This window comes from Varanus komodoensis, unplaced genomic scaffold, assembly GCF_004798865.1.
Source record: "Varanus komodoensis strain SLA01 unplaced genomic scaffold, ASM479886v1 scaffold2, whole genome shotgun sequence".
NCBI lineage: Eukaryota > Metazoa > Chordata > Lepidosauria > Squamata > Varanidae > Varanus > Varanus komodoensis.
The window spans coordinates 8,106,348-8,119,637 of NW_025335568.1; the positions used below are offsets into that span (position 1 = coordinate 8,106,348).

A 13,290-nucleotide genomic window follows, 5' to 3' on the forward strand; every position below is an offset into this window, starting at 1 on the left:
GCCGCCGCCGCGCTCCATGCTCCGGGGACCGGCGGCGGCTCCGTCTCCCCCGGCGTCCTCACTCGCCCCCGGCTGCCGCCTCTTCTCCAGCCCGCCGCTGGACGGCGGCCGCGGCGAGAGCCGACGGGCAACTTTTCCTCAGGCCGGGCGGGGGAGGCGGCACTAGCGCCGCCGCCCCGCCTCCGCCCCAGCCCCGGCCCGGCGCCTCCGCCCCGTGTGGGCCCAGGCGGGCCGAGGAGGCGGCGCGCCCCGGCCCTTTCCCCTCACGTGGCCGGGCGGCCGGCCGCCCCGAGCGGCGAGCGGCGAGCGCCTCCGGGCCCCCTCCGGCACCTGCGCCGGGAGAGCCTCCCGCTGCCTGTCTGCGGAAGCGGAGACCGACCCCAGCGGGGTTGGTTCGCGCCCCCCCCCGCTTAAACGGAGACCGGCCCCTGAAGGGTTAATTTGCGCCCCGTCGCCCGCTGGGGGGGGCGACCCTTGAAGGGTTAAATTGCGCCCCTGCCTGCTTGGGTTGGGGGAGCTGGGCTGGCTCCTCGGGGGTGCACCTGTACTCCTTCCCTGGCGACGGAGGCCTGGTCCCCGAGGGGTTCATTCGTGCCACCTCCCTGCTGAGGGTTTGGGCAGCCCCGAAGAGATTGAATTTTTGCCGGCTTCCTACTTGGGGGGGGGGGGACCGGCCCCCGAGGGCATTTAGTCATTATTCGTACCCCGTTGGAAGAGCAATCATCCCCATTCGGCCCAGCAAGGTATCATGAACATGTGCAGAACGCTTCCCAGCTCTTATGATGCTAAAGGATAAAATCTTTGTCTGCTAAAGGCTGGCCACCCACGAACGGTGCTTGGTTTCTAGCAACAAGGGTTTAGGGTTTACACTTTTTAGGGTTTAACACTTTGTGCCAAAAAAAAATATATTATTTGTTCTGGCATAAAGTTTTGCTTACACCAGAAATGTGTGTCAGCATAAAAATGTCAGTCTTTAATATTTTGTTGCAGTTGAGTGACATGGCTACCCCCCAAAATGGATTATGCTGCCTTGAACAGGATTGCCTTCAAGCTGAGGTGTATGGCTCAGCGGCATAGTACACGCATCGCATACAGAATTTCCAGGTCCAATTTCCAGTGGGCCCATCTAACACTACCACCATCCAGCCACTTATTACCAATATGCCCTATCTTGTATCAATTTCAAGTATATTAATTTAAAGCACACTTGCAAATTAAAAACTATAAACTAGATTATTTGTTCTTATAGTCAAATGAATTGAAAGGTAATTCCTGCCTGTTAAGCTTCATCTACTAAAATCCTTTAATATGCCCCTATTGAACATCTCTTGCATGGGAGCAGCCTAGACTCTCAGGCAGGATGACCTAATGCAAATTAAGCACTCCCAAGCCTTTAACAACCAGATATACAAAGTTTCCAGACCAGTCCTGTGTACCGAGATCCCAAATAAATTGGCACAGAATCACAACAAACCTGATCAAAGAATAGTAGAACAGCAGAGGATTGCAGACTTCTGTGTTCTCAGAAAAGTGACTGGCAAGTACATTTAATTAAACTTTACCTAAACTATGGGAATAGGATTACTATTCCATTATGAGGTAAAGATGCATGTATGAGCAACTCAAATTTTGAGAGCTTTATCCCGTGATCAGATTAAGTAATATACAAAATTTCCTTCCCCATACCACACAGTTTAGCTCACGGCCTTGAGTAACCTAAATCCATTTTGGAACATGGTATGAATAAATCGTAATTCATTTCCAATATACTGTTGGCCCACTATGGTCTAAAATGTTTATTGACTATGCTCCAAGAACCTGAAGGGCTTATTCCTTGGGGTTGAGCATCCGCTCCCCTTCCAATTCTGTACTCTTAATTCCTTTATTCCTGCAGGAACTAGCACTAATGGATGGAAACTGGAAATAAGTAGGTATTACTAAACATTAGGAGAAATGTCCTAACAAGCTGTTGAATTGTGAAAACACTCTCAGGACATAATGGAGTCTTTTAAGGCAAAAGCTTGATGACTATAAATCAGGGATGCTGTAATTGCATCTTACATTGAGCAAACAATTGGACTAGCTTCACATCAAAAGATCTTTCCAATTCTAAAATTATGTGATTCCATGAAAATGATGTGCTTTCTAACCCTAAATGTAGTTCAATCAGTAAAACGATGTAGTTCAATCAGAGTATGAACACAAGTATATAAATACCCGTAAGATGGTACATAAAATAAAAACAAGAGTCATGGAAAATTGGTGTTCTGATGTGACAGGTGAGGAAGTTACCCTGAACTGTAAGACTCTGGATTGGATCCAAAGCACTTCCACTCAGACAAGACATCCAATTTTCAGCAATCCCCTCTATTAATTACAGCCAACCATGCCATACTGCATTCTATCCAAGGAACCCCCTCCCACACACACACATCCTCAGGAGGCCTTAAGAAGTTGGGAAGGATTGGGCAAAACCAAGGGGCCCAACTTGTAAATGTAGAAGTGCTTTCCACTAAAGCAAAGCCACTACTGGATACAACCTTAGTAAATATAAATAAGTTTGGACTATCTATGTTAAAATAAATATATGCTGCATTTTTTAAAAATGATATTTATTAAAATCACATTAACCTGTTTAAAAATGCAAAGAATCACTTAAGTTTAATGCTTTTCTTAACCCCAGCACGAATGCCAGACAGTTCGCCTCCGTATCTTTGTTCTTCTGTGCGGACCTCACGAACTTGCCCCTTCCTACGTATCTTAGCTCGTCTGAACTTCTCACGATGCTTGACTCTTGGATTACGATCAATCTTCTTCCTTTTGGGTGTGAGGCCTTTATTCTTGACAATCTGATATGTTGCACCCCTCTTTTGACCTGGTATTTCCTCTTCTGGAATCAGTGTTTCCACATCTTCCATTTTTTCTCGTTTCTTCTTTTTCTCAAGTTTTATCTTTTCTTCCATCTCCTTGTAATAATTCAGAGCAGCCTCCTCGTCTAAATCAGAATCATCTGTGGGTTCTTCATCAGCATCACCATTTGGAATCTTATAAATTGTTTTAGGTTTTCTTTTATTAACAAGATTTCTCACAGACACTCTGGACTTCTTTTTACCTTCAATCCCATCGCTATCATTACTATTAAATTCATTAAGGAGCAGACGAACCTCAGGTGACAATTTTTCGTCGACTACTCCTAAGTCATTGATTAAATTTCTGTATGTCAAAAGTCTTTCAATGACAGGGTGTCCATGAACTGGAATCCGTTTTGCTTTCAGCACGAGATAAAAACTGATATTACAGCAATAGTTCAAATAGAGATGGTACTTGGTCTGCAAGTACTGGCTGCCTTTTCCTTGTGGGATGACCCCCTTTCTTACCATCTGCATAAGTGGCTCCAGCTCATCTCTGAGCTCAGTCACCTTGGCTTCAAAGTCCTGAATCAGCTCCAGCAACTCAGGAGATTCTTTTTTCAACAACTTCAGCTGCTCCTTTTTGGAAAGAGACTGCAAGTCTTTGGCAATTTTTTTTCCAGAATCTTTTTCGCTGGGCTGTTCTGCTGTCCTGGTGTAACCCTGCAGCAGATCCAGGCCATAGTCATCTTCACCCAAGTTTTGTGCCAGCCGTTTCTGAATGGCCTGGGCCTCCTCCTCTTCTTCCAGCTCTTCAGCTTCAGTTTCCTCCCGGCTCTTCTTGCCAGCTTTGGATCGAGTGGGAGCCTTGCCATAATCAGTGCCGTAATAGAGTTGCTTCCGTTGACCCCAAGCAAGCTCATCGGGGAGGCCAGAGCCCCCACTGCTAACTCGCTTCTCTTCCAGGTCACTGTCCATGTCTGGGGGTTCGTCATCGTTATCATCATCACCCCCTTCCTCATTTTCTCCTTCCTCATCCTCATCTGTCTCATCCTCTTCAGCGAGTTCCAGTCCCAGCACCTCCTCCTCTTCCTCACTTTCCTCCTCCTCGTCGCTGCCCAGCGCCGCCAGCACCGCCTCCTCAAGCCGCCGCTCGTGGAAATCGTCTGCCTCCTCCGTGACGCACAGGGCTCCCGGCGCCGGTTCCTCGATCTTTTCTTCGCGTGCTGCGGAAGGTCTCAGGCCCAGAGCGATTCTCCGCCGCGACTTCCCCATGATGCCAGCCACGCGAGCAAAGGACGAGCGGCAAAGGAGCGTGCTCTACCACAGCGCAGCCATCAACGGATGACACAACTTCCGGGTGGAAGGTCAATGGAGAGTAAGTTCTGACCCTACTTCCGGTTTCCGAAGAGAGTAAGTCCTTGCCACCATCAGGCGCCGGATTTCAGGGGTTCCGAAATATGGCCAGACAAGTATTTCTCTGTCTCCTTTCCCCTCACAACTTACTCTTTTCAGCCCATCGTCCCCGCTAGTTTCCACGCCTGACTGTTGCTTTCCGAAACAATACACTTCCGGCCGATTATAGAGCGTCTCTCCACGCTTCCGGTCAAAGAGTTATGCGCCATGCATTCTACGTCCGACTTCCGTTTGCGGACGCCCTGACTCCGGAAATACCATAGAGAGACGTGGGCGTTCTCCGCACGTGAGAGGCGGGGAAGGGAGCCGGCTTCCGTGGGTCAGGCTGGCGGCTCGCCTTGAGCGAGCCCGAGCCCGAGCCCTTTCCCCCGGCCTATGTAATTCTCTTCCTCGCCACAAGATGGGGACGGCCGCTGGGGGATTTGTTGGTTTTTAGCGGTTGAGACAAGGTTCACTCAAGGATGAAAGTCCTCTCAGCCCAGCCAGCACTGCCAGTGGTCAGAGATAATGGGAGCGATACTCCTACATATCTGGAGAGAACCAGGTTGGGGAAGGCTGCATCAAGCATATCCACGGAGGTCAGTGAGGGCCCACTGAGGATGCAATCCTGTTCATGCTTGGACAGGAAAAAAAATCCTACAGCTCCCAGCATGCCCTGGCTGAGTATTTGGGGCATTCTGGGAGTTGTAGGATTTTTTTTTTTCCTGTCTCAACGGGCGTAGGAGTGTAATCTAAAACTCTGCCAGGAAGGATCCAATTAGGGTCCTGATAAAATTTGCTTTGAGATACAGATATGCATCACAGCTGTTCATCAGCAGTCTTCTGTCCTGTCCCCTGTAATGTTTAACATCTGCCTGAGGTGGCTGGGGAAGCTCACCCAGAGCTTTGGAGCGACATGCCAGCTCTAATCTGCTTTGTCACCTGACTAACGGCGTTGCACATTGTCTAAACTTGCTAATGGGCTGGCTGGGGCTGAACAAGTTGAGATTAATTTAGGGTGCTCTGCAGTCTTTGTCAGGGATTAGGATTCAACCCGGCCTGGATGGGCTTGCCCTTCTACTGAAAAATCAGGTTCGAACTTGGCAGTGCTTCAAGATTCTGTGCTGCACCTGGGTTTTCAGGCATGGTAATGGTGAGGAGCATGTTTATACGGCTATTTGTAGTACACCAGTATCCACAATTCCTGGGTCAGACTCCTTTGGCAGCAGTCATCCATCGGTAGGATATGTCAGGCTACCCTTGAAGAGCATCTAGAAGCTTCAGCTGCTGCACAATTTGGCAACCCGTCTTCTAACTCCTACCCTGGATTGTGATGCCATCTGCCCAATAGCTTTGCGCGGGTGGCCGGTTCTGTTCCAGGCTCAGTTCAAGAGGTCGCGGTTCACCTTTAAAACTCTCAACACCTTAGGGGCCAGCTATGTAAGGGCTGCCTCCGTTGGTATTGACCTACTTGGTTAATACGTGACCAAGAGAGGTGCTCTGAAAGATCCTGTCCTTTCAGGGGGTGCTCTTGCCTGACTCCCAGGGCAGGGCTTTCTCTGGAACGCTCCCCTTCGGAATTGCAACTGGTTCCTACGCTTAGGGTTCAGGTTCTCTTGTATTCAGGAAGGGGATTAAAACACATCTCTCTAATGAGACTTTTAAAACAATGTTAACATTATTAACAAAAATAATACTAAAACACAACAATGGCCTGTGTTTCCTCTCATATATCAGCCTCAGTGCTCTGTATTGTGTACATACTGTTTATATAGAGGGACTCACTGTTGGGTTAAGAAGTTAACTTTTCAGTATATGCAGGAAGCTTAACAGTTAATGTAAAGAAACAGTGCAAACTTCCATTATGTATACTCGATTTTATTTTTGTTGCTGGATTTTTTTCCATGCTCTTCCTGCTGTTTTCCCCTTAATGTGAAAAGGATAATGGATCCATACTCAGTGGTTATTGATGGGGCCTGTGTTTATCCTGTATTGTGAACAGGCCGATGTCTGTCTTGTTTGATTGATTTCATTTTATCCATGTCATTTCTGGGGGTCAGGGGTGCTGCAGGCCTGGGGCTTGCAGCTTTCATTACTGTGGTTTAAACCGCTGTGCTGCTGCTGGGCTGGTTGATCGGAAGGTCGCCAGTTCGAATCTGCACAGCGGGGTGAGTTCCCGTTGCTCCGTCCCAGCTCCTGCCAACCTTGCAGTTCAAAAGCATGCAATTGCAAGTAGATAAAAAGGTACCACTTCGGTGGGCAGGTAACAGCGTTCCGTGCACTTCGGTGTTCAGTCATGCCTGCTGCATGACCACGGAGACTGTCTGTGGACAAACGCTGGCTCCCTCGGCTAGGAAACGGAGATGAGCACCGCCCCCTAGAGCCCACAAGACTGGACTTAACGTCAAGGGGAAACCTTTAACCTTTAATAATTTGCAGTGCTCTCCCCATGGAGGCCTGCTTGGTGCTTTTGAAGTGACCTATTCGGCACCAAATTAAGATTGCCTCTAATGGCTTCCAGTGGGGCAAGTTGCTTGTTTCAACAGATTTAATTGCTCCTGAAATGGTTTGAGTTTAAATTGTTTTAAATCCCACACACTGGAATTTCAAGCTGTAATTTATTTCTATTTTGCCTTTCTCCTTGCAGGGCAGCTTACATAATCTCCTCCTCCTCTCAATCTTATCTTCACAACAGCCTTGTGAGGTAGGCTGGGCTGAGAGGCTGTGACTGGCCTAGTAGCCTTCATGGCTGAGTGGGGACTCGAACCCAGAGTGCCTGAGTTCCCACCCACCAATCTTAACTGCTACACCACCCCGGCTCTCAAAATGTTTTATTGTGTCATTTTATGTATTTTATTGTGTTTATATTTTTATTTTTACTATTGTACTTATTTTTGCAAATTGTTGTGAATCTCCAGAGAGCTTTGGCTATTGGATGTTATAGAGCTGAAAAGGAGAAGAAGAGCTGGGTTCTTCAGGTTTTGTCCATAAGACTAAGGTCATGGTGCTAAAGTGAAAGGATTGATCTCCAGAAGTTTTCTCCTGTTTTCTTGGATCAGATGATATCACTACTGCAGTATTGACAAATTATTATTATTATTATTATTATTATTATTATTATTATTATAACATTTCTATGCCGCCCCTTGCCGAATTCTCGGGGCGGCTTACAACACAATAAAATACATTGAAATACAATAGAACATAATAAATTACCACTAAATACAAAAATACAAGAAATTTACACTGAGATACAAATCAGAGATATGGATGTATGGAGGCATGAATTAGAGAGTAGAGTTGGAAGGGGCCAGGGAGGGGCCCAACCTTCTGCTCAGTACGAGACTCCAAATTAAACCATCCCTCTCGGATGGCTGTGCAGTCACATCTTGAATGCCTCTAGTGTGGGAGAGCCAACCCCTTCCCCAGGTAATTGGTTCATGCAGTCTCTTCACCTTGATTTATAGGGGTTCTGCTCCCCTCCTTTCCTCCACCACAATCACTGGGTTCTATCAGTATGGAATCCCCTGCCCTTCTAGTATAGCCTTCAGTACATCAAGTGCAGGAAGGCATTCTAATTATTCAAGGTTGGTCAATGTGGTGGAAAGAAAGAATGGAACTGATAGCTGACGCATACCAATCCAGTAACCGCTCTATGCAAAAGAAGCACAGGTGCGGGTTTATTTTTAAGAAAGCCACAGAGCAGCTGCAGCGCCTGTCGTTGTGAAGGGCGGAGTAAAGGTTTATTTGGAATTAGACTGGAAGGAAAGCGCACCCATTTGGGTGGTTCACCTGGTACAGATGTTTAAATCATCCATTACCCTGGATTTTATTCAGTGAATTAATCCCATTGTAGTGCTTCTTGGAAGTTGCCGTTTGGGCATCCTGAATAAAGTGGGGCACTTTTCCTGTGAGTGAGAACTCGCACCTGAACAGGTGGAAGCTGCAGTGTACTTTTAGGAGAGAAAGCCATCCTTGATAATAGATTTTTAATCAAATTTGAGATATATTTTCTATGAGGAAAGGAAAGAGTAGGTGGCCAAGGTTGGGGCAGCGATGTGACAGCCCCCCAGGCAGGAGCACCCTTTGCTTAACCCACAGTCTGCACCAAGAGTAAAGCAAGGGGTGTTTAACCTTAAATTACCCACAGTTGGGACAGGAGGGTTGGGGGGTCACATGGGATACCCCAGGATCAACCCAGTGGCGGTTAGTGTGACATGCGCCACAATGTGCCAACTGTTGTGTGAACCAGCCCGTTGTCTTTGCCTGCTCTTCTTGCCTGCATCTTCTTGGTCCTCCCATACCTTCTCCCCACTGCATCCTGTTTCCTGCGGTGTCTCAGCTCTCTGTCTCCCTTTCTTGCTCTCCATCTCAACACAATAATACGCCTTGCCAGTCCAACCAATTAAGCCTTTTTCTGAAGACTTACTCTCTGCTGGAGACCTGAAATTTTCACAGAACAACTGTCCAGAATCTTCCAGCTGCTGCCCCTCCACACACCCACAGGGCAAATCCTCCCAGTTTGCCCAGAAAATTGCCCCATTCATGCCAATGGTACTTCTAAGCTAAGGCTAATTGCTGTGTGGGATAAAGAGGCTGGCCACAAGCTAGACCCAAGGCCTCTGCCGGCTGCAGGCGGATCACTCCTCTCCTAAATCCTCCATCCCCTAATGCTGTGATTGCCGTCAAAATCAGGCTGCCTTCCGTCTGCCCGCACTAAGAGACTAGGAGATTTATTATTACAATCCATTGTAATTTATCACATGTACTATTAATGTTAATTATTATATTACATTACATCCTCTCTCGTGAGGAACCCAAGGTGCCTTACGGAGCTGCATTTACTGATCCTCACAATACCAGCCCAGGATATGTTGGTCTGAGAGTGAGTGACCAGCTCCGAGTCACCGTGCGACTGTTCTGGCACTGCAGGGCTAGAACCCAGATCTTCCAGGTCTCCAGTCTGGCACTCTGCTCACCTCCACGAAATGTATACTTTTATACCTTTTTGCAGTGCTTTTTTTGTAAGAAAAAGGGTGCCGGGACTCATGAAATTATTTACATTTCACATGTAGTCAGTCACTGTACACACACCCACACATGTCAGTTGTGTAACGAAACAGCACGGTCGCCGCCCACAGTAAGCACTCAGCGCACGACCACACAGCCAAGCACAAGCCGAGCAGCATCACAAGCCGAGCAGCGCCATCACAACCAGCACGGACACACAAGCAGCCCGCATGCACCGTTTTAATGATTTTGCCGCCGACCTGCTACTCTCGCCAGGGCGATTCGAATCCACGTGGACCAAACATCAAATTTTCAAAAGTTGCTTTTAAATCTTGGAAAATCCATCGAAAAAAGGTGCCGGAACTCCGTTCCAGTGCGTTCTATGACAAAAAAAAGCACTGCCTTTTTGAGTAGAAATGATCTCATAGCTGGTGTTACCTACTGACCCATACATTAGGGCTCGAATTAGCTGAAGATGCAATCATATGCACCTTTAGTCAGAAAAAGGACTACAGTTCCCAGCCTGTGCCAGGCAGCTTTGGCTTTTTGATGTCTAAGCATGCAAGGACTTGCACCTATATTGCTATTAAGCAGCGGCGGTGGTTGGAGAAGCTCAGGACATCTGCCTTCCCCACTGCTGTCCATGACACTTGCTGAAAGCAAAATCGACCATTTCCCCACAAATCCAAGGTTATGTGGAAAAAGTATATCACATCTTGTTTGTCCCTAACAGAGGAGGAAGATGTTACTCTAAGATGTGTCTAACCAGATGTGGTTACTCAGTGGCCGGCCAAAGATCTTCTGCACATGCTCAGAGACATTCTTCTTTGGGATAAATACATTTCGGATAACGCTAATAATCTAGTACATGTGAGACCTGGCCCAAAAATGCAGTTTGGGGGCTAAACCCTAAAATAGATTAAGCCCTGAGTATGCATCTATTTTTGAGCAGTATTTCTGTTACATTTCTTCCCTACTTGCTTTTTCGTATACTCTGTGACAGAAAAAAGTAACTGAAACCTTTTTGTTTTCTTTTTTAAGGAAAGTGTGGTTTTGGTCACAAGGAGGGTATATTTAACCATAGGACCGAAAGCAGATAAGAACTCCTACAGCTGGATCATAGAAAGCATCATGGCATCTATGCACGGGGAGCGTCTGGTTTATTTTCTTATTAAATTGTATTTATATCCCACCATTTTTCATGTAAGGAACCCAGGGTGGGTTACATAGTCCAGCGTGGTGCTCTGCTTAAGACTGTGGGACTCAAGAGACTCGGGTTCTGGTCCCCACTCAGGCATGGAACTCCCTGGGTGACTATGGTCCACACACAGACTCTCGGGCCAACCTACCTCGCAGGGTTGTTGTGACGACTGTGAATGATCTAAGCCACCTTGAATTCCTTGAACAGAAAAGGGTAGGATACCAATATAAATAAAGGGAATCCTGCTGCTCCCGATTTTTGTGGGGTGGGTTAGGCTGCAAGCCATTGGCTGGCTTTGCACGACATGGTAAGCATGCAGTTTGGTATTTTTAATTGTCATTTTGCTGTTGTGTCCTCTGAGACCTGTTCTGGTATTTCAGCTCCCCAGCCTGCCCCCCCCCCCGCACCCCAGCATAGTGCCTTTCCTTCAAGTGGGACCAGAGGATGGTGGGCCTGCCCTCTCCTCCTCCTCCTCCTCGCCCCAGCTAGAGGGAGAAAGACGCTCAAGCAGGAATGGAGAAGGGAGAACCTGGGCTAGGTAGGGATGCGCTGTCTTGGCAAGTCCACCCGGCCCAGCTGTCCCCTTGCCTGCTCCAGCCTGAGCCGCTTTCTCTGCAGCAGAAGTGGGGAAGCAGGGCCTGGCTAGGCAGGGGCAAGCTGAGAAGAGGGCGTCCTTCATAGCCCAGCCTTGTCCTGCTCAAGAGAAAGCCCTTCAGACCAGAGTGGCGGATCAACCCCCCTCTTGTCTGGGATTGGATCGGGCAAGCTGGAGCAGGAGGCAAGGGCACGTGCTCAGCTCCCCCACTCCTCTGCCCTGGATGTATGGCAGAGACGGCTTGCGGCCAAACCACTGAGAGCCAGTGTGGTGTAGTGGTTAAGAGCATGGGACTGGGACTCAGACGATCTGGGTTTTAGTCCCCGCTGAGCCCTGGAGCCAACTGGGTGACTCTGGGCCAGTCACAGACTCTCAGCCCAACCTACCTCACCGGGTTGTTGTTGTGGGGATAAGATGGAGGGGGAGATGTAAGCTGCCTTGAGCCCTTTGTAGGAAAAAGGCAGGATATAAATCAATCAATCAATCAATCAATCAAACGTGGCCAACACGCCATCGCAGCTGTCAGTGGGGGGCCCCTTCCCTCCCGGCAGGGTCTCCTGAGATACCGCCTGGAGCAATGAGGGAAGGAGGTGGGGCAAGAGAGGAGGGCAACCACAGTGGGTCCCACCGTTTGCCAGGCTCATCGTGGCTTCTTGCCGCCTCAGGGCAACCCAACATTACCACAGTGGGCCGTTGTGGTGGCTGAACCTGCTCCCTGACTGGCCCAGCCACCCGTGGCCAGGTGGGGACTAGAACCCGGGTCTCCTGAGGCCCAGCACAGTGCTCTAACCATAACCAGCGCATCAGCCCAGAGCTTCAGCAAGCTAGTGGGCTGGTTTGCTGGGGCCTGGATGAAGCAAACAGAAGTTAGGACCAGGTTCATGGAAGGAGCATACCATGTACGTGAAGTTTCTAATGGGCTGCATGTATCTCATTCCTGACCCACACGCGCCACAGGTGTGAGTGTGATGGCTGGCCCCATGCCTTTTCTGGCTTAGGATTTTGTTGTGCCTATCGCAATTTAAAAAAAAATGTAATGGAAAATATGTGACTATTAATATCACCAACAGGATGTGCATGCGTGTGTCTGAGTGTGAGGTGCACATTTCTTTCACAAACACCGCTGCAGGCACTGGGTGGCCAGGTGGCCTACGTTATAGAAAACAGACCTCTGTTTTGGAGGCCTGGCAGGAGACAGTCTTCTATCTGAAGAGGTTTCCAGTGCAAATGAGGTTTAAAGTTGCAGTTATAATTTCTAAATCTTAATATTTAAGTTGCAGGTATAAATCTGCAGCTGCACAGATTCATTTACATATGCAAAATTTACCCAGATCGGTGTTTTCTTTTGTCCTTTTTGTTTTGGTGACGCAATTCCTTGTTTGTGCAACGTGTCACCAGCCACCCTGTGCAGAGTCCTGGTCAGCGAAGGCTCGGCCATGCAGCGCTGGAGGTTCCCTGTCATTGCAGTCACAACTCTGTGGCAGGATCCTGCAGTGCTTGGATCCTGGAGCTGCTCAGAGCCCTTCCAAGAGAACCAAGCTCTTGTGGCAGCCCTCACAAGGCAGGGATCCAGGAGAGTCACTCCTCGAAGGAACCGCTGGTGCCCCCACTCACCCTTCTAGAGGGGACTGGATGAGGCAGGGACCCACTGCCCCATCAGGAGCTCCACCCCAGCCACAGCCCTCTTTCTGCCCCCCTCCTCCTCGGTGATAGGCCTGCGCTAACATCCGTGGTGCCCACCAGCCGGCATCAGCTTCATCCGCTATACACAAGAAGAGAGGCGGCCCTGTGTGTGGTGAGACCAGGTCCTGAGTAGGTTCAGGGGCAGACATGGCCACCAGGTGCCCTGTAAAGCCATCCGTCCATCCATCCATCCCTAGCTGGCTTGGGCTCAAGCCAACCACATGGCGAGAGCCTCTCCTACTGAGTTTCTGCTGGTCCAGCCTCCAGGCCAGGTCCTCCAGGTCCTCCCAGTCCTCATTCAGTTCCCCGGAGAACTCCCTGGCTGACCAGGAATGATAGAAAGCCACAGTTACTTGCTGTGTTGTCTGAACCCAGCGGCGAGCCAGACTGGTGTGGCTTTCAGAGGCATTCCAGCTGCTCCCACCTCCTGGCTGGGAGATCTTCTCTGGGGCAGGAACTGATGCCCTCCCGCTGCTACCCGAGAGTAAGCCCCTCAGGCACGAGTTGGGCAGGCACTGGCTTTGGGGCAATTGGTTGGGGCTGGTACCCCAAACAGG

At 48.9% G+C, this 13,290-nt stretch overlaps 1 protein-coding gene across 1 annotated transcript; it reads right to left on the bottom strand.

Annotated features, from left to right (window-relative positions):
* Positions 1-2,595: 2,595 nt before the first annotated feature.
* Positions 2,596-4,214, bottom strand: UTP3 (UTP3 small subunit processome component). Its single transcript, XM_044429628.1, has one exon. The coding sequence runs from the start codon at positions 4,122-4,124 to the stop codon at positions 2,652-2,654; it is 1,473 nt and encodes a 490-aa protein (XP_044285563.1). The 5' UTR covers positions 4,125-4,214; the 3' UTR covers positions 2,596-2,651.
* Between the last annotated feature and the right edge of the window lie 9,076 nt (positions 4,215-13,290).